At 34.3% G+C, this 21,411-nt stretch overlaps 3 protein-coding genes across 13 annotated transcripts; 2 read left to right on the top strand and 1 right to left on the bottom strand.

Moving 5' to 3' along the window:
* The first annotated feature begins 618 nt into the window (after window positions 1-618).
* On the top strand, window positions 619-7,381 carry LOC130828301 (uncharacterized). 7 transcript variants are annotated; one of them, XM_057694202.1, is made up of 4 exons: window positions 619-782; window positions 1,550-3,611; window positions 3,716-3,813; window positions 7,244-7,381. In XM_057694202.1, the coding sequence occupies exon 2, from the start codon at window positions 1,555-1,557 to the stop codon at window positions 3,145-3,147; it is 1,593 nt and encodes a 530-aa protein (XP_057550185.1). In that variant the 5' UTR covers window positions 619-782; window positions 1,550-1,554; the 3' UTR covers window positions 3,148-3,611; window positions 3,716-3,813; window positions 7,244-7,381. The 7 variants fall into 7 exon arrangements, with proteins under 7 accessions (XP_057550185.1, XP_057550190.1, XP_057550186.1 ...); XM_057694207.1 differs by having other exon boundaries at window positions 7,227-7,364; XM_057694203.1 differs by having other exon boundaries at window positions 7,160-7,296.
* Window positions 7,226-14,472, bottom strand: LOC130828303 (ribosome-recycling factor, chloroplastic). Of its 3 annotated transcripts, XR_009047362.1 has the most exons (12): window positions 14,301-14,472; window positions 13,879-14,029; window positions 13,716-13,785; window positions 13,488-13,583; window positions 13,226-13,323; window positions 12,482-12,593; window positions 12,089-12,130; window positions 10,639-10,695; window positions 10,500-10,550; window positions 8,890-8,946; window positions 8,107-8,584; window positions 7,226-8,022 (listed from the first exon to the last, which is right to left on the bottom strand). XR_009047362.1 is itself a non-coding variant. In XM_057694208.1 (11 exons), exons 1-11 carry the CDS (start codon window positions 14,377-14,379, stop codon window positions 8,567-8,569), a joined length of 831 nt encoding a protein of 276 aa, XP_057550191.1. In that variant the 5' UTR covers window positions 14,380-14,472; the 3' UTR covers window positions 7,226-8,566. The 3 variants fall into 3 exon arrangements, 2 of the variants coding, with proteins under 2 accessions (XP_057550191.1, XP_057550192.1); XM_057694208.1 differs by having other exon boundaries at window positions 7,226-8,584; XM_057694209.1 differs by having other exon boundaries at window positions 7,226-8,584; window positions 13,879-13,984; window positions 14,301-14,470.
* Window positions 14,473-15,740: 1,268 nt separating this feature from the next.
* LOC130828300 (ABC transporter I family member 6, chloroplastic-like) lies at window positions 15,741-20,918 on the top strand. 3 transcript variants are annotated; one of them, XR_009047360.1, is made up of 8 exons: window positions 15,741-16,095; window positions 17,022-17,072; window positions 17,503-17,724; window positions 18,519-18,641; window positions 19,231-19,407; window positions 19,482-19,619; window positions 19,730-20,358; window positions 20,581-20,918. XR_009047360.1 is itself a non-coding variant. In XM_057694200.1 (7 exons), exons 1-6 carry the CDS (start codon window positions 15,766-15,768, stop codon window positions 20,341-20,343), a joined length of 990 nt encoding a protein of 329 aa, XP_057550183.1. In that variant the 5' UTR covers window positions 15,741-15,765; the 3' UTR covers window positions 20,344-20,358; window positions 20,581-20,918. The 3 variants fall into 3 exon arrangements, 1 of the variants encoding a protein (XP_057550183.1); XR_009047361.1 differs by having other exon boundaries at window positions 15,745-16,095; window positions 20,257-20,358; XM_057694200.1 differs by lacking the exon at window positions 19,482-19,619 and having other exon boundaries at window positions 20,257-20,358.
* Window positions 20,919-21,411: the final 493 nt, after the last annotated feature.

Here is a 21,411-nt window from a genome sequence, read left to right as displayed (position 1 = left end):
TATCAACTTTTTATAATTTTTAATTATGAATAATTAGAGATATTAAAAGTTAAATATTACTTTGGCAATTGTGAAAAACTAAATGGAATTAATGAGTTGAATAGAAGGGAGTATAAAACTATTGTGATCAATTAGCACTCTAAATTATTAAACCATTGTAAGTAATATATATCATTTTCCAATTCTCCCTTTCATATCGTTGTTTTGAATAGAATTCAATCCCAAACAATTAATTATAGACGCAAGATTAGTATTTTTGTGACATTGCAAAGAGTTTCAACCGTTAATTAACTTTTCAACAAAATAAAAACTATAATTAAAAATCTCATGAAGAGAGTCAAATTTAATATATATGGAAAAATAATCTAATAAATAGATAAAATAAGTTAATTATAGAGATGAGGTATAATTTTATTTATAAATTTGAACGAAAGGTACCTCAAAAATAAAAGAGATTAAGAATATACCTAAATTAAAAGATAATATATAGTTCTAAGTTAAATATTTAGCCTATTAACCAATATTTTTTGGCTGTCAACCGACAATATCATAAGCCAGCAACCATTTGACAAACAGATACATAATAATTTTTAATTGTTTAAAATTTAGGAAAAAGAAATTAAAAATAAAGAAGCAAAAGGTAGAAAATGGAGGTCGGTGAGGAACGAAGAAAGTGGTGAGATAAATTGATCCTTTTTAGCAACAATCAACACTACTATTCCTTCTCGCCGTCTCTCTGAAGAAACCATACCTTCTTCCATAATTTACTCTTAATCTTTCTGGTAATTCTACGTCATCTATCATCTTTCTTTTTCCGATACTATGCTTCAATTGTTGTTTTCAATTTAAAGATTTTGATTTCTTAAGCGTATTTGGATCTTGTTCTATCGATTTTGTCATAATATTCAGTTCATAGATTGTGCAATCATCGTTCTTGTTTCCTTATTGTGATTCAATGATTTTACAAATTTTTGCATTAATTTAATCGAATACTGTTTACTGTTCTGATATCTACTCTCATCAATTTTATCTTATTGATGATACAACTAGACCTTGAGATTGTTTTTGTTGAAGGCTTCTTTTTTGGATTTCTCTTTCTAGGGGAATAGATTGTTTAGGTGTTAAACCCTTTTATGTAGTTTTATGTTTCATTTTTTTCAATTTTTTTGGGTACTTTAGTCTTGTAATTTTGTTGCTTGATTTCTAGAGATTGCACTTAACTGAATTGTAACTTAATAGAAATTAAAGATAGGATTTTTTGAGTTCCTCTTTTTAGAAATAATTACGTTCGATTCTAAAGAATCGGCTTTTTTTTTTTTTTTTTGTTTTTTTTTGTGGAGATTGGATGTTTTATCTCTCAACTTTCAACCATTTGGTTTGAATTGGCCGGAATACTCGTGTGTTTTTATTTTAATATGTTGATTTGTATTTGTTTTTAAATTAATTGTACTCTTATTGAGTTGAATATGTAGTATATCATGCTTGTCATTTTGTTTTCTTGTTGTTCTAAGATCAAAGTATTTGGCTAATTGTGGGTTTCCTCTCTAAGGAATCATGCTTGCTAAATCAAACATGACATCATGGGCGATATCATCGGATAACCTGGAGAGCAGTGTTGCAAATGTGCCTAATTGTAATATGAATGTGGCACAGCCTACTTCCAGCCCTCCTAATCGAACTTCCTCACAGGGTCCTGTTGCTATTTTGTGGGACATTGAAAACTGCCCCGTCCCTAGTGATGTCCGCCCTGAAGATGTTGCTGGAAACATCAGAATGGCGTTGCGGATCCATCCTATAATTCAAGGAGCTGTCACATTGTTTGCTGCATATGGAGACTTCAATGCATTTCCAAGGAGAGTCAGAGAGGGGTGCCAAAGGACTGGTGTTAAACTTGTAGATGTTCCGAATGGGAGAAAGGATGCAGCTGACAAGGCTATCTTGGTTGACATGTTTCTTTTTGCCCTTGACAACCCTCCACCATCTTCCATCATGCTGATCTCTGGTGATGTGGATTTTGCTCCAGCTCTGCATATTCTTGGTCAACGTGGATATACTGTGATTCTTGTTATTCCGTCTGGGGTAGGTGTTTCATCTGCTTTGTCTAATGCTGGTAGGTTTGTGTGGGATTGGCCTAGTATTGCACGTGGAGAGGGTTTTGTGCCTCCGGAAAGACCTACAATGGGACCTCGTGGAGGATCAATTGATAACTCTGGATTTATGATGGGTTTTCATATAAGTGAGAATATGAATGGAAATGATGAGGAAGCAATTATTTACCGAGGGCTTTCACAAAGCTATTACAACTCAAGAGATTTTACTTTAGTTTCTCGGTCGCTATCTGAGTATAACACGTGTACTTCAGCTGGTATGCCTGTCAGCACCACATCACTAAGATCACATGCTCTGCCTTCTGGTGCTACAGAAGTCACCGTAGGCTCTACTTCTTTAGTTGACCCAAATGATCCGAGTCTGTGGGTTCAACCTGGCGATGTAAATGGGTTAAAGATACAGTTAGTAAAACTGCTTGAACTGTCAGGTGGATGTATACCCCTTATTCGTGTTCCTGCTGATTACCAAAAGATATTTGGTCGTCCTCTTTATATATCAGAGTATGGGGCATGCAAGCTTGTGTCTCTCTTCAAGAAAATGTCTGATGTGATGTCTGTAGAGGGTAAGGGTCAGAAAAAGTTTGTATATCTTCGAAATACAAGAACAGGTACTTCTGCTCCATCACTTCCAACAAAGAAGGATAAAAAAGGTAAGGGAGTTCAGGAAGAAAACATGGAAACAAATGCTGTTTTTGTTTCATCTGATGAGTTCTCTGATGATGACATGTTGGTCACAGAAGAGCAAGAGCAAAGTAGATTTGCAGGGAAGCCACTTCTGAATGCTGAAAAATATGCACATGAAGAACAGAACTTGCTAGCTTTTAAGCATGAGCTGGAGGAGATATTGGTGAGTTATTCATGTGGGATCTTTCTAAGTTATTTTGAGAAGATATATCAGCAAAGGTATAAGAAACCTTTAGATTACCAAAAGTTTGGAGTAAGTGACCTTGAGGAATTGTTTGAGAAGCTGAACGATGTTGTCATATTGCGTGAGGAACCAGTGACCAAAAAGAAGTTCCTAGCTTCTGTTCTTGGTTAAGTACAAATTGGAGCCTAAGTGGGGTATGAAATACTGAGCTTATGTGGGAAATTGATGTGCTTTTTGAAATTGAGCTAATGAAATTGGCAAAAAAAGTGGTTTCACATGTTTTTTTTTCCTACATGTGCCACACGTTGCGAGATTACAATGAGATTTTTTGAGTTCAGAGTAACTTGGTCAACATGATAATTGAAATAAGTTTGTGTTATTAGTTGTCATACTCTATGAATGGTAATGTGTATGACATTAGATGAATGGAGGTGGTGTAATTTGGAACATTGTATAAGCATCATGCAACAAGAATGGATATACCGTCTGGGTGTCATTATCATCTTATGGTCTATCACGGTTTAGAATCCAAATTGTTTTTAATCATACTAATTGGATTATAAATATTGGTAATTAGAGCTCTTTCATTAGCACTGGAGCATCTTGGCAAGTTGGCATCACCCTAATAAAGTGAGGTAGGCTATCTTTATCCCATTTTCGGTTTTCTTATATCAAATTCATTTCGTTAAACTCTTCTATTATTTTTGTTGGTTCATAACAATCACTATGGGTTGAACAGATGGCACCAACATGACAGTCTGTGGTAACCCGCTATCAACACCCTTAGTGAATTGATGCTGCATGATGCTAGTTTCTTATGAACGACTTATTGTTTTGGTAAGTGAATTTGAATATTCTCTTTACCATAGACTAATCGACATGTTTTGAAATTGGAAATGTGTATGCTGATTGGCTTCTTTTGTCCCGTTTTCTTTGATACATCTTTTTGAATATTCTCTGTTGTAACTCCTATCGTTGCTTTCTTGGGGCTTAGCAAAAACAGAAAAAGTTGTGAATTTTATACATCTTGTTACATTTAGGTGTAGGGTGGGGGAGAAAGTCTCTGATATTATGTCAAGGTTTTAGGATGTTGAACAGAGGGCTAGGTTAAAAAGTGGGATATATGCCAATTTAGAAATTTGCATTATTTACATCGACCTCTCTTGTGCAAATATTTTTGGTCAATTATGAGGACTATCACAACGTTTAAGTATGAGCCTTTTAATCACTATGAAGTTCATTGATTTAGTTACACCCTATAAAATACAAATTGAAATTCAGAACAAAACGTTTGCCTTATTTGCAGCAATACAGTGGCCTGTGGATGTCCCAGAATCACAGTTCTTGAAAAAAGTGGGGTTTCTCCTTTGTTTTTGTTGGAAATTGCATCTTTGTTTTGTTTTGCCGAAAAGCCAAGTGTTATTCGGGTTGTTTTTGCCTTTGTGCCCACTTTTCTATCTGATATATTATACTGTTTCACGGTTTCTTTTCTCTCACTTCAACTTATCAAACTCCCGGGCTCATGAACTATGATGACTCCCCTATTCAAGAGAATCGAGTTCCTCCTTTTTGGAGATTCAAGAAAATTTCAAAATTTTCGAACTTATAAACCACCCTTAACTAGTGGCCAATGGTCTTGACACCTTAACCAAGTACCTCATATTAAAGCACCCTAAGTTATTGACCATTGCCACTAAATTTTCTAATTAACCAAGTTTCGGGTTATTAAATTCCAAATAATTATTCTTCTAGAAATTATTTAAAATTTTCTTTACTAAGCTTGGAATATGTTTCTATGACCTAACCAAAATAAATTACAATGATAGATAAGCTGATTGTGATTCTACAAAGTTAACCAAGTAAAATAACAAACACCACCAGCTCATGCATGCTTCTCTACATAGCTTCGAAGGTTTTCATGGTCTTCTGCATTGAATAATGGGTTGATTCTTCTTTTAGTACACTAGATTCTTGAGCCATTTTTGATATGGATAGGAGGCATGGGGAAGGCTTGGACTTGAAATGAATGAAGGCTTGGGGATGGGGAAGTAAGAGGAAATAAAGGTTGATTGAAAGGATTACGAATAGTTAAGGATTATCTGGAATATGGATAATCAATTGGAAACCCAACATATTCCACCATTTTACCCTTCCTCCAATGAGCTCCTCCTCTATCACTCTAGTGTCAAACTTCTGGTACAGCCTCCAAACCACCAACACATTTCTTCTCAAATCCATCCCCTCCTGAAAACGGTAGTTCAACCACACGCGTCTCACACCTGTGGCTGTTACCTCTTTCAGTTGTTGAAAGCCATAAAATTTTAGCTGCGCGCACTCCGTTCTCTTTAACAAACTCAAACTGGGATTTCAATCAACTTTTTTCTCCACCTTGTCAATACCCTTCGACTATTTGCCCTGAATTCATTGATGTGGCATAAATCAACAAACCAAGTATTTTAAGTAGTGTTCTTGGACAAAAACAATAATTAGTCTTTCCCTACAAATGACCTACATTGTATGTTATTTGACATAAACCCTTGATTTTTTCAAACAAAAATGAATGCATCGAGTTTGAATGATGTTCACAAAAATAGAATATAACTTGATAACGAACTCCAGCCTTTCATACTGTAGCTAAATTACTTTCCTCTTTATCTTTCATTTTTTATAATCCATTCCTACTTATCTTCTGGTGCGTCATCTTATTCATAACTGATCTATCATCTAACTCACACAGGACAGCAATTTGCTGCATGAATACCTAAACCAATGTTGCCTGTGAAGGTTCAATAACTCTGAAGTGCTATCTTTTTTTCTTTTGGGGTACTCATTGATTTCACATTGACTTAAGCCGAGTCTTTGGATTACCATGTTTGTGCAGGATGACACTTTGTACTCCTTCCACCAGCATTCATTAAGTTTTGAAAATTCAGTCTCAATCAGTAATCAGGGCCTTAAAGCTCAAGGAGACTGCTGGAAACTTTAAATGCTTTTGGTTGCCGAAGCAGCCTACGAAATAAATATGATCAGTTTCTGGTGTTCTAAAACAATTATCTGTTTGTAGGGAGAAGAGGGAAGAACACGATTTTCCCATTTTGGAAAGAAAACTTGCTGACAATATAGACTAAAGCTTCTAAAAATATGCAAGGGCCAGTGTAAAAAATAGGTCCTTTAGAGAATTTGATTCAGGATATTTTTTTGTAATCGGGACTCAGGAGGCCAAGTTCCCAAACTAATTTTGATTGTCCTCCTGTTTGATAGATGCAACTTTACCTCAATGAAATTCGATTTGTTACGAGAACCGGGAACGAAAACGAGAAACGTTAATTTAAGAGTTTTGGAAACGTAGGTATAATTTGATTTTCACAAATTCTCAAAGGTGAGACCATCTCTATTGGGTTGGCCTAATGTGATTACTTTTTATAGTCTGTGATCACTTATAACCTTAAATTGATCGGTGATCAGTTAAAAAAATAGACTAATTGTGTGGGCTCATTTCATAATTGGACGATCTCATACAAGACTTGCTTGATAAAAGAAGAAAAGAAGGGCTTAAGGTATCATATATGACTTTGGGCTTGGAAGAAAAACAATTGGGGAATGTAGTTTGAAACGTTTCCAAAGTTGGGATTCGAATGGAAGTTTCCGGTTTTTATTTGGGCTTGATAGAAATACGGTTGTATTATGGAATATACTAGAGGTGTTTATTTGGATCATCGGGTCAATTTTAGGTTAGGTGTTTTGGATTGATTTAAAAGTGGTCTTCTGTCCAGGTTTATTTTTACATAATAGTGAATTTATTTTGAAGTCGAGTATAATCGAGCTCGATTATAAGGCCGGGTAAATATCGGGTCATCGAGTTTATTTTGAACACTTCTAGACTATACATAGAGTAAATCATCCATTTTTGAATTCTTTGGAATCATGTCAAACAACTTAAATTTGTGTATGTCTGAATAAACCTTTCTTCAACTTTGTATCTTCTGCAAGATAACATGTACTTATTGTGGGATATAATCAAGTATCCTCTTAACAAGGATTGAGGTAAATTCTGGAATTCTTTACCAGACAAATACGTATAAAATGTGTCTCGACAGTGATCGAAATTCTGGCTTCCTTTTCCTTGATTATGTACCTCAATTTTATGGCTTCTTGACTTATTTTAACTTGAAATTATATGCAGGTGCTATAACTGTGAATATCGACTCAGTATTTATTTTCTGTTTGGTTCATCTGTATCGTTGATGCAGAAGCAAATTATATGCAGGTGCTATAACTGTGAACAATAATTTGATTCACCTTATCTGACGTTGGCCTTCGAAACAAGTTGAAGCTGTAGTCTTCTGTTGCCGTGTTGCAGTGCTGTTTTGTTTAACATATTGGAGCGATGCAGCTATCATGGGAATCTGATTGGGCTGCTACGGTGCTATCTAACAGACTCGTAAACTGGACACACGACAATAATCTTCATGATGCTTGATTGTGGTAGCTCACATTTACCGTTTGTCATAAACAGCTTTGCACATCAGTTAATCAGAAGTTGTGCCAATCTTTTTTTATTTGATAGACTTAAATTTGATGTAGAAGTTGATTGCCGAAATATTACTCAATTCAGGTGCCCACTGAACAGGTTCCTAAAATGGTTTAGGAACTGAATTGTGAAATATGACGTCTTGAAACCGATTTAATCTTGTGCTAAAATTAACCAAAATATGGCAAATAATTCACTAAAAATGAAATTTAACCAAACATATACCAATTAATTACTAAAAATGAAGATACTTTAAAATAGATTCATCACATTATTGCATTTGATCATACAGCAAGCTGATTGACTATGAACAAATACATTGCAACTTGACTGTTTGAAACCAAACATGTGGACTTCCAAAAATGTTGCAAATCCAGACTATTAAATTTGGTACAAGCCATCATAAAATTGAAGCCAAATGAGAATCAGATTTTGTTTTAGTTGAAACAGTATTACTTTGTCCAAATAAGTGTTGGATTCGATTCTCTTCAAACCCTCCCCTCCGCTAGCTTAATCTATGATCCAAAAAACTTTGAAACCAAATTAAAAAAAAAAAGCACTAAACTTGAGTACAAGTTGAGAAATGAAGTATTCTTAACTGCATAGGCTGAGATGTTTCAGAACCCATCCAAGGTGTGGGTTTTTGGAGGCTTTAGAGCAGAACCTTAGAGAAAAAGCATGCAATATATTCAGTGCAGTACACTCTTTTTGAATAAAATTGTCAATTTATCATACTTAAGTGGCTAATTTGATACACTAGCTTAAACCTAAGGGAATAATTTACCACTAGCTGTTTTTCACTTAAACGAGGAAGATGATGATACAAATAGATAATGAGCAATAGTAATAGCATTTTCAAGTTGGTAACTGAAATTCACCAAGCTACTAACTATAACTATTACAAAACATTCTTGCAAATTCAGTTAATTCTATTGATTTGTTAAATAAAATTACGCCTATTTCTGTAAATATCTATTGTTATTCACAAGAGAAACAGCAAAAACAAACCACTAGGGTCTTGGAAACAAAGTTTTACAACTTAAATTCTCTGTACAGCGCTCAGACTTTCATCAGCTCCTGAAAGGAAAATTCAATCAGCAGAATGATATGCAATCACACGATTATAATGACAAAAAATAAACGATGAACAAATAAATCATGCTTTATGTCTTAAGTGCTCCGTGATATCTTGTACGTTGTACGTGTTGTAACCAATTCCAACTAACAGTGACAACAGACACTCTTAGTGAACAAAGAACTTAAGCCACCAAACAAGCTAAGAGGTAAGAGCGAAAGAAAGACAGTGCAAAGGACTACGCTCACCAATCAATGTAGAGACATGACTGAAGACAAAATACTTGCAAGAAAGTTACAAATCATACCTGTTCTTTCTGCTTGTAGATCGATTCAACCTTCTTCATGTACTCATCAGTCATTTTCTACAGTAAAAAAATTTCATAGCTCATTTAGTCGAGAAAAACCGCAAGAGTTGTTTCATTGTAAAAGAATCAAATATAGATCTATTCTAGGTCTAATTTGCTACAGAGGTACATCTTAGTAGACTAGTAGTACATTACTTTAGTACTTCCCCCGTGGAAAAATAATCATCACCAATATTACCCAAAGCTCGACAGAGCCACTGCGGTAAACTGGTAATAATATTTGCCCCTTTTCTACAGCAACCCCCCAAAGATTTAAAATTACTCACTACCGAAACAAGGAGCACAATTATATTTTAGTCATGTTCTTAACATCGCCTAAAAGCCTATACTAATGCTAGTTTTTGAATAGAAGATAAAACAGTCTTACTAAGGCCCACCTTCATATCCATCAACGAGAGAAACTGATAAAGCCAAGCCCCCAAGTTTCACAACATATAGATCTAATACAAAACTGATTCAACAAATCTATTCAATGATGAAACACTCTTGACTTTTGCACTATTTACATGTTCCACTTTGACCACATTATCTTAAGATGTATAAACTATAGCGGTGTAACGTAAAATGTTCTTGGATTTGTGTCAACCTAGTTTTCAAAATATAAAATTTATAATTTCTAAATTTGAAATAACAAATACTGTGGTCAAAGTTGTGACTTGGCAAGTGTGGAAGTCAAAGTTAGACTGAAAAATGAAGTGCATACATGAGAGGAAGACAGAAAATTCTATCTTGGGTACTCTTAACATCCTTATTTGTAATAGTATAGAAATTCATGCATTGCACAAAATTGTTCTCTTCTTTGCAAGTCAACAATAAACAAATACCCCACTAGGAATATTAAGCTCAACATCTAATATTGCACCTACATAATTCTCGGCACATAATTCTTAGCCGCACTACTCTTCTGAGCATTGAGCATCTCTGAAGTTTGAACCACTTGCACTAGGGCACAAAGAGACATATGCTATCTACAATTCCACATCCACTTCAATACTGTCTCAACTCTTGCCCTTTCTAAATCGATATCCCCTTTATCTATCACATTCTAGATTACCAACAAAACTCTTTATCTTGTCCATCCTACATGATATGTCATGTGCACCGCTGAAATGCAATGTGTTCATCCATCTTTTAATTGAATTATCTTACTGCATAATCAACAGAGCAATCTCTTAAGCCCTATTTCTGCCAAACATTAGATTCAACACATAAAAAGCATTTATTGTATATTCCTCTATAACATTGAACGAAAGATAACTTCCTTACTGGAACATGATGAATAACAATGATGTAGCAAAAATGACGGGACCTTCAGCTTTGCAAGCTAACAATAACCAGTCTCTAACAGCTTATTTTCCCATATGGCCATATCACATGAATTATATCAATAAGCACAACCAAATAACCCCAACCCCCCCCCCCCCCCCCCCCCACTCCACACACACACACGCACGCACAGAAAAAAAATTTATCCATAAAAGGACTATTCAAACTAACACCACTCTGTAGAATGTAAATTCTATTCATAAAGGCATATAGTCAGATAATACCTGCAGATCAGCAGATAGATCTTTCACATTATCTTCTGAAAGCTTCTTTTCCTTCGTGCATAACAAGAAACACAAAAGAGAGTTATTGAACATTTACATGAAGTCAAAATTAAAGAATTAATAAGAAAACAACCAACACCTTCTCAAGTTTTTCATAAGCCTTCAAGGCGTCTCTTCTTATGTTCCTCACTGCAACCTGAGAAAATAAATTTTGCAGGAGAACAAGCACAATTAAGTTTCCTGCGCATAATATGATCAAAGTACAACATTCCTCTTAGGTGTTTGGCAGATTATTAAGTAACAAACTGGCAAACTGCAGAGCTCAATATGATCCTTCCAAGGTTCATTTGGGCTCTGATTACAAACAATTCCATTCAAAATCCAGCTGTAGCTTGACTTTTAATTTAATCCAGATGAAAATTGACATGCATGGCCAATTCAATTACAACAACATAGTATTGCCTCAATGCCACTAAAATGGCTTCTACCCAAGCGGGGTTAAGAGGCTCAAAATGTACACGACCATACCCTTGCTTCAGAATAATTTTTGATTGCAAACAACATTAACAATTACACATAAATAAGAATTGCACGTGATTTAAATAACTATTTTACTCTAGGCCATTATAGGCGGTGTTTGGTGATTGGTTGTTGGTTGTTGATTGTTAGCTAGAAGAGTTGGCTTGTTTGCCCACAATTATTGTTTTATTTTTTGTTTGCCGTTAAGATGACTGTTTATAAAGACGATTCTAGCTGGTTGTTTATAAAGATGTTCGGTAAAACTATTTGTTGTCTGTTGGCTTTTATTAAACAAAATGACCTTCAAGGACATGGATTTGTGTTTGCTATCAATTCAAATTATGTGCAATATTTAATTAATGCATATAAATGACAATACACATTTTTTATTATATATTTATTGTTGTGCTGTACTTTTATTCTTCTTATTATAGTTAACATATTAAATTGATCCATATAAATGACGATATCAGCAATTTTATTTAAAAAACAAATTAAAAATCTCTCTAGAACTGGAGACTGGAGAGAGTTGGATGGAAATGAGAAGTGCTCTAATTCAGAAGGCTTCTGCGCTGTTTGTTTCTGCTCTCTATGGCTTTGTAGTATTATGTTCCCTTCTTTGTTTGCAGGTGCAAAGGAAGAAAAGGCGCAAAGGAAGAAAAGAGAGGGGGTTCGGGAGGCTGACATGGCTAGGGATAAAGTAAATTTATTTTTCCCTTCCTTTCTCTTCCTTTCACTTCCCTGCAATGCCTAAATGAAGAAACTTATCCTCCACCCCTCCCCTATATTTCCTCCTAGATGACTTATCCAAAAAAACTATAAGATAAACCATCAGAAAGTCAACCAGACACACTCATGAACTAGTTCAAACATGGGTTCCATGAGCAAAGATACTGCATGGACACATGGTCTTGACGAGGAAATACAAAAAAAGCAGCAATAACCTTGCAAATGTGGTAATGGTCAACAGGTCATTGGATATTGAGCAACATCAGCATTCCGCAAACAATTAACTCTTGATTTCACAGAATAAAAAGAAATGTATAGAATAAGTAAAAAAGAAAACAGACCTTTCCTTCCTCTGCAAGTTTAGCTACAACTTTCGAAAGCTCCTGCAGTACGCATTTACTGATAATGAGTGAGGTCTATCAAAAATTCTGGAAAGAAAAATCTGAAAGTTAAATAACAGGAAGAAACCCAGTCTCTCAAAAGAGGTTTCACGCGATTTTTAATGATAGAACTGATTATGCCGAGTCATAGCTTATAACATAAAATTTGAATAATTCAGAGAACCACCACACATCAACATTTACTCCATCAATCCTCTATGTCCTCCCCTTTTAAGATAAATTCACATCGAAAATGAAGTGGGATGACTGCACAGAACCGTAAAGTTGAAGAATTTACAGAAGCATCACCAGCCAAATGATTGTACACTACGTTATAAGATCATCGAAGACAACCTTTCTTCTTTCTGAAGTTAATGGAGGCAGGGACAACCGAATAACATCACCATCATTACTTGGAGTCAAACCAAGTTGAGATGTAACAATTGCCTTCTCTATAGACTTCAAACTGGAAAAGAAAATAGCACATTGAGAAACCGTAAAATGAAATGCAAGCACAGTGTGCGCATTCAAATAATTATACAAATAGAGGGTTCCAAACAGTTAAAGAAAATAACAATAAGAAAAACTCAAATTTTGATTTAACTTCATATCCCTGGTTCAAAAATGTTCCCCAAAAACAAAATTCAAGTCTTCGCTTCACTGTATCCATAAAACAGGGTTCAAGTCATCTGTATTAAACTCGTAGAAAAAGTGGTTTTGGTTCCTCTTGATCATAGCTTAAATTGATCAAAACTGAAATATAAGTTTCCTTTAAAAAGATCTCATAGAACCTAGAATGAATTCCTCTGTATCAACTATACACATGTAACGTATTCCCTCACGCTCAAAGCAATTCTTCAAACATAGATTCTAACCTCTTCCCAGATATCAACATTACATGCTACTAATGATCATCTCTGTATCAGCTATGTTCTATTATTTGAGCAACCATTAAGCACAACCACATTATACCTCCCATTGCTTTGGACAATATGAAAAATTCCTCCCATATTCATTAGTGGCAGGCAAATTACTTTATCTACATATAATTTAGGAAGTAAAACATGCAATACTTAATTTAACTTTCAGCATCAATACCTCGATTTGTCAAATGGTGATATCAAAATAGAACTAGCATCAGGGGTACTAATTTGAGCAATGCTTTTCAAGCTGACTGGAGTTCCATAGTACTCAACCTGTTCAGGCATATAGGTCAAATAATCTGGAAAGGGAAAATTCAAAGAAATATACTACACATGACTAAAGTATTGCAACCAGCTATGCAAAAAGACTGGTACATGAGTACAATAACACCTAACAATTCGATTGATGTTGCAGGGTGAAGAAAGATGCACCATACCTCTATCCGATCCAACATTGAGGGATTAGCTCGATTTGTCCTAACAGAATTGAAATTTGAGCGCACTGTTTCAATTGTCTTCTCCATCCTTTGTTTCTTCAAAAGAAAACAAAATAACAAATGTTAATTATCCGTGTCTATTAATAAGCTAAGCATGAAAAAAATTTGAAAAAATCCAACCAAAGGTCTATAATTCCAGTAAGAAACGAAGATCAAAAGAAAATTTACAGTGTCCTTCTCAATCAAAGACTTTTCGGCTTCAATTTCCTCAATAGTTGCACACCTAAAAGTTCCTGCTCTGAAGTAAAACCACCAGGGTACATCAAAAGTTTGTATCTCTTATCCTAAATCGATTTTTAAAAACTGAAAGAAGTTAACACATCAAACATACCTTTGGGAAAATTGTCTCACAACAACAGATTTTCCAGAAATCTTTTTAACACCAAAATCAATCTTTACATAGTTAGCAGAAGACCTCCATAATGAAACACTAGTTCCTGCAAGTTGGTTTTGCAAGTGATTGCATTCCACATTGTTAATACCTAAATTCAAATAAAACAAATTCTTCACAAATTCTCAACATTGAACAATAAAATCAATTGGCTCAATGAAAATTACAGAAGAATGCCTAATTCATATCCTTAGATAAAATATATTTTTGATTTTAGTATTTTCAATCGAATCTTGAAAATAAATTTCTATAGAATCAGGGTTTTTTTGCTTTATTTTAGAAATTCGTGTATATCATTGAACAAATACATAAAAGATAAGCAATTGTTGAAAGAGGAGCCTACATAACGAAGGAAAAGGAACCTTGGAGAGAGAAGGAAGAATTGCGGCGGGAAAAAGAGTGGAGATAAGCAGTTGCAGAAGAGAAGGAAGATGTCGCCATTGCAGCTGAGCTCTGTGCTAAGATAATGGAGTGCGAAAGGTGCTCACAAATGTGTAATGACGCATACGGATAAGTGAGTGAGAAACAGATATTGAATTGTTTTGTTAATATTTTCCATATTAATATTATTAATTAATACTCTCTCATATTCATCTTCATATTCATCTTAATATATCGAGCTATGTATAATTAAAAATTATAAAAAATTGATATTAATAATCTTTAGTCAAAACGAATCAAATAAGATCTCACATGAGTATATTTTAACTTATATATTAACAATAAAATGCAATTTAAATGTGATAGATGAATAGTGTTCCAAAATAATATTATTATTTTTTGAATGTTAAAATATTTTGTGAATTTGAAACAATAAAAATCAATTATCTTGAAATTTTTTTTTCCTATACATGTTATTGCTAAAAAGATCTCAAAAATTGAATCATAAATTATATATCTTTCAGTTTTTTTTTAGAATTAAATCATTAACGATATGGATTTTTTTTAAATTAAATCATTAAACATATGGATAGTTCTTACATGAAAATCAATACTCTTATCATTTGCAATTTTAACATGAAAATCAATAATATCATTGCCATTCATTTTTAGCTTTATCAAAAAATTTCAACCTTACATAGACAATATTAAAAAAATAAAAATAAAACTCATGTTGCAATGTTCTAAAAATTAATTCTTTTCTACATTTTATTATTATTAGTAAAAAAATAAACATCTAATCTAGATTTTGTGTATAATTCTATTATGTATTATCTCTGACTTTCCATCTTAGTAACTCACATTCATATTTCTTATCCTCCACTACACCAACGTGAACTTTTTTCGATAAAAATTTTATCAGACATTTGATAAATAGCTAATAGCTTATTAATATTATAATGGCTAATTTAACCGACTGATTTGAACATGTTAGTGAGATCCACTTTATTATATATTAATTGTTTTATTATAATAAATTGTTTCAAGTTTTCAATGGGTTAACTTACATAACATTAACATTAAATTATTAAAAAGTTCAAAATCATTAATTTATATTTTCTGCTAAACACCTTGAGATAGCGTTCCACGTAATATTATACTTTCTCTGTTTCAAAATGCTTACACCAAACATATTTTTGCGTAAATCATTGTATTTGTCGGATAATTTATATCTAGAGTTATACATAATTAAAAATTATAAAAATTTAATATTGTGAAAATATATAACAAAACGATTAAAATAAAATCTCACATGACTATATTTTTTTCTCATGTCGAAATATGTAAATTACCGTAAATGAAATGACGGATAATTTAAAATTTAATTTGGTAATATTTGGCTTTTAATTAGTAGAGTAACAGCAGTCACCAACAAATACATCAACAATGGCTCAGCTTCACTGCCCTTCTTCCCAAATTCCAGCAACTCTTCTCTTCTCTCGCGGAACTTTCTCGAAATCTCCGTTTACACATTCTAGAATCTTCTCAATTACTTCAATTCCTTCATCGCAATTACGCTGCTGTTCTCTCTCACTATCCAACCGCACTTCCCTTCGAGTAACCGCCGAAACCGTTTCCGTTGGATCCGAGACTTCATCCTCTCAATCCAAAGACGATAAGAACCTTCTGCTGCAAGTCAAGGATCTTACTGCTGTTATTTCTGAATCTCAGCAGAAAATTCTTAATGGAGTCAATCTCACTGTTTATGAAGGCGAGGTTCGTCTTATCTTTCTTTTACCTTTAAATTCTAGTTTCAATTCTTATTGATTTTGATTTTATTAAATTTTTGGTTAGTGTTGATATGTTGAATTCCCTGGAAGTTAGAATTGGGGTATAAGGGGGTTTACTTTTTGCAATGGATTGACGATTCTAAATAATGCTGGAAAGTTGATTTGCTTGTTAAGGATTGTATCTGTATTGGATGAATTGGGGTTTTCATTCTCCTTCATGCTTCGCATGGTAGTTCATTCTAATATTTTTGCATATTGATAATTAAGTTGTGACCGTGTCACTAAAATTTTCCGAGTTGTATTGCGAAAGCAAGTTTTTCCATGATCGGTCGTCGGAACTTTTCAATTCAAGTATATAAGGAACTGACAGTTCTAACCAATATTCCCATAAAACAGCTTATTAGAGTATGGTTCGATAGCATTTTAGATGACAAGGGTAGGGGAACGAAAGGGTGGGTAGGCACATGGCGACGTTTTTCCAATATCAAATGATTCACTAATCTCTCCCGAATTGTAAATCCAAAATTTGAATTACTGTTGATTTTGGCCTTTTTGGGCGAGAATCACATGGTAGTTGTTTTAAGCATTCAACTAGGATTCATTTTATAAGGATTGGCGTAGCTAAGTTATTGTTCTGCTCCCGCTATCTAGCCCTTCTTGCAATAAGACCACACCAATGACCTTACCTGCACAAGTAACAAGGCGTTAGGATGGTTTGGAGATGTTCTCTGGGGACCTGCTCTCCTAGTGCAATGTGCAATGATTTGTTAATCCCTTTATCCTCTATAATACTTTGACTGTATCTGTTGTTTATCTTCTTCTGTTAGTTGTGAGTAGATAATTCTTTACTAGTTGCTTTTTGTTACAGATCTAGACATCTTAAGAACCATTTCTATGTTTTTTTTCTTGTAGATTCATGCAATCATGGGGAAGAATGGTTCCGGAAAGAGTACATTCTCTAAGGTTAGTTTGTCATCACTTTAGCTTTTAATTGGCAGAATATTTTAAATCTATATTAACCATGCTAATATGGTGTATCTTCAGTCTTTTACTGCATGAATCTTCCTCATAGCGCAACTTATAGAATATAGCTCTGCAAGAAGTTAAGAACATCTTTATGTTGGTCAGTAGCAAGTCATTTCTGGCATTTTCATGTTTCTGTTGCTTCTTTAACCTGAAGTTCTGAAAGTTGTACTTTCTGATACTTAGTTGCCAATAGCTTGCTGCTGTTATCTGCGAGGACCTTACAACTTGATATATAACTTCAGTTTATCCTTCGATTTGTTGAAAGCTTTTTATACGTTGTTGAGTGTGTTTCTATTTTAGTCTGTACACTTGACAAGTTTGCACCTGGGTACAAGCGTTGGTTTATCTGAGTAGGTTTATCTTTTAGGTTCTTGTTGGTCATCCAGATTATGAAGTTACTGGAGGAACTGTGATTTTTAAAGGTCAAAACCTACTAGAAATGGAACCAGAGGAAAGGGCTCTTTCAGGGATATTTATGAGCTTCCAGTCACCAGTCGCAATTCCTGGAGTGAGCAATGCAGATTTTTTAAATATGGCTTATAATGCTCGACAAAGAAAACTTGGTCTCCCAGAGCTGGGTCCGATAGAGGTATCAGTTTTTGTATTTTGAGTGTTGCTTCTACAAAACATATTTACATGGAATCTTATTTTAATGCTGTGATATGGACACTTCATAAGACGCCTTGTTCGCATTTGCTGTCATGTTGATCCTTGAACTTGGTTTATTCATTGTGTTCGCTTTTGAATATAATTCAATCCGTTGGCGTAAATTCTGAGATTTCCACAATTTCTTGTGTATTGCTTCACCAAGGGCATTGAATATCTATGTTTGTTTTCTTTGGTTCTGGAATTAGTTGGGGTAGCATTTGTTTTCAGGATATTGCTATTTTTATGTTTTCACTGCTGAACTTCAATGGAAATGAACCCTTTGGATGATGAGTTCTTTATTCTTACAATTTAGTTGATATTTCAGTTATTATTTATGGTTATTCTTTTTGCGTGTGAAGTTAATTGTTTCTACTTGAATCTAAACACCTATTCTGTATTTTGAAGTTGAATTAGTATCTTGCTGTAGTATGAATTTGTAATTTTCATCTCTCTATTTTCTAGATAATTCTATGCTAAAGGTAATAGCTTTGTCTTGTGAGATAGTAATTTGAGAGTATTGCCGTGGTCTCGTAGAAATATGAGATGCCAAGATGGAACCATACATTGATTTCTTTTCTTCCATGTTGGAGTTGAGTTTGATTATTCCTCTTTATGTTATTCTCATGATCAGATGTGAACATATCCTGATTGTAAATTATGCTCTTTGTTCCTTTTAGTTATAAACTAATTTTGTTTAGAAGAGGCTCAGTTTTAATATTTTTCTATTATTTGCAGTTCTTTAGCCATGTATATAGCAAGCTTGATCTAGTCAACATGAAGATGGATTTTCTGAATAGAAATGTTAATGAAGGATTTAGTGGTGGAGAAAGGAAGCGGAATGAAATTTTACAACTCGCGGTATGTCCTACTTATCTTAATGGTTATGTGAACCAGGGTTTGGGGGAAGTTATCTTTTGATGAGAGGATACTCTCGATGACCAAGTTGATGTTAAGTGATTGCCTTCTTCATCTGTTATTTGTTCCTCTCTATCTTCTACCCCTTTCTATGAGCAATGATGTGTGATAATTGGATTGTGGAACAATAAAGAGTATGACGAGTAGAATGTTAAATGATTTTAGATGAATCTGTGCTTTCCCGAAGATTCTTTTTGTGTTAGCAGCAGTCTTAGTCTCTTAGATCTTGGATGTGAATTGTGATTGTGATAAGGTTCTCAGACTACTTTAACATGATGAGAATGTTTTACGGCTATGGCAGCCTAATATTGTGGTTGCACTGTTGTGTTAACAAATGTTGGCTGTGATAAGATCAAATACCTTTGCAATGCGATGTTGCTGCTAAGAATAAATCCCCTCCACTGTAAATAACAAGTTTGTGTTCACCTCTATGCACGGAGATTTCATCTTGTTTTTCTTTTCACAAGGCTAGAGACTTTCTTATCAGTTGCTTTCAGTTAGTAAATGTGGTAGCTACGTATTTAATGTGCAGGTTTTGGGGGCTGACTTCGCAATATTAGATGAAATTGATTCTGGGTTAGATGTTGATGCACTTCAAGATGTAGCAAAAGCAGTTAATGGTCTGTTAATGCCAACAAATTCTGTGCTGATGATCACTCATTATCAACGTCTTCTAGAATATATAAAGCCCTCTTATATTCATATTATGGTAAGCTAATTAGTTATGAGAATTGCCTTTGTTATGTGTGCTTTTGATTGAGTGGAAAGTTTTTTACTTCACAGTTCCTTGAATGATGAAGTGTGGCTAATTGATTAGATGGTGTGGAAACTGAGATTTTCCTTTTAGATGATGAAAACTTCATTGATAAATGATCTGCCAAGAAATGCACCATATGCATTATTCATGACCTAAAAAAGCAGGTGAAAACACTATCCTATTCTGTTAATAACATGGAGTGATTTGTCTGTACGCACATACGTAATTACTTATGAAATCCTGAAGAAATAAAATCACCACAAATTCCATGCAGCTTACGTTGTGCAAATTCTGCATAAAGGCCCTATAGATGTTCCAAAACAGCTGATGATCAGGCCCATCTTGATCCGTCGATTCTTACGGAATTTCCTTCATTAATTGCCTGAGTTTACAGTACAAGAACTAGAGCTGTCAATTTGTGTTAAACTGACTGGGCCCAATCTGAAAATGACCGAACATGAAAATTAAATGCATTGAAATGCTAGTTCGACATGGCTAAACCTGAAGTCTGACCTGTACCAAAACCCAACCCGACTAATGATACAAATGAACACCACCGATGAATTGGTGACTACTCATCTCTTCACTAGCGAAGTGCCAGATGAACCCATGGACGAAAATGCTCCGAGATATGAACATACACTTTCTTGCTGATGTTGAGTTTCTCCTACAGAGTGGTTCACTGCAATGCTTTTACAGACACTATACACAACAATGTTTTATTTATCATTTTTAGTACATTTATTGGGTTTGAGATTCTTTAATGAATTAAAGGAAACAGAAAAATAAATACTAATGTAGGAAAATGGAAGAATTGTGAAGACCGGAGACATTTCTCTCGCATCAGTCCTGGAGAAGGAAGGGTACAAGGCAATAACAACTGCATAAATACGAGTTATTAAGGTCTTTTACTCTCACTGTCCCCCTGCCCCTCCATAAGTACCTGTCTTAACGTGTAAATTGCTAGAAACATGTAATGTAAAATTGTCAAGGAACCAACTCAATCAAAAGCTTAAGCTGATGGTTTTGGCTCTAGAATATGTTATATACTTTAACAAAATAAACTCCCACCAGTGTTTGAGATCTTTTGAACTTATAAAGCTCATATTGCTTGGTTTTTTCTAGGTTTCTTTGAGATCATATACATGCTGGGAATCAGAATGTTACAAGAAGAAAGAAAGAAACGCAAAGAATGGAAACTGTTTGTTTTATCAAGTGCTGATTGAGTAATACATACCCCTTCTTTCGAGAGGAAGGTGCTCTCCCCAAAGATGCTACGTGTTTAATATGAAATTGCTTGCTTTTCCCCTTCCCCCATGCTCCATTATATAATCAGATTCTTAACAAACTTCTTAAGTGTATTCCTAACAAGTCCTCCCAGCTAACAAACTCATAACAACTTTTCTTCTTGATTTACTAAATTACCCTCTCCCCAAAACTGAAATTATTTCTCAGCTTAGCAATTATTTGGCAGCTTTAACCTTCTTCTAGTAGTTTCTTCTTGGGCCTTCTAGCATAAGTGAAACGAATATTGGGCTGGTTTCTTGCAATACAGTATTTACACGACATGGAGTATCATAGTGCAAAATTTCAAATTTGGTCGCGGTTGTGATCACGATTGCAGTTGTGAAACCACTTTTACGACATATGATTGCATGTTTATCGCGACCTATGTTGAGGTCAAGGTAATCTATGTAGATTTAACAATGAGATTGAGATCAATGATGCAATCAATATTTTACACTGTGGAGGATGAATCTCATCTCCATCTACACATTTATTCTTTTCCAACTTTTTGAGAAGTGACACGTGGATATCGTGTTGTATTTTCACGAAATGATTTTTTTTTAATGTATTAATTCCTTTTTTATTACAAGGGTAAAATTGCTTATATCCTACCTCTCTAAACCATATGTAAGTGCTAACTTAATGACATTAAAGTAATAAAATATTATA

This window comes from Amaranthus tricolor, chromosome 12 (assembly GCF_026212465.1).
Source record: "Amaranthus tricolor cultivar Red isolate AtriRed21 chromosome 12, ASM2621246v1, whole genome shotgun sequence".
NCBI classification, from domain to species: Eukaryota; Viridiplantae; Streptophyta; class Magnoliopsida; order Caryophyllales; family Amaranthaceae; genus Amaranthus; species Amaranthus tricolor.
Note: the sequence above shows the minus strand (reverse complement) of the source record. Positions and strands in the feature narration are given on the sequence as shown.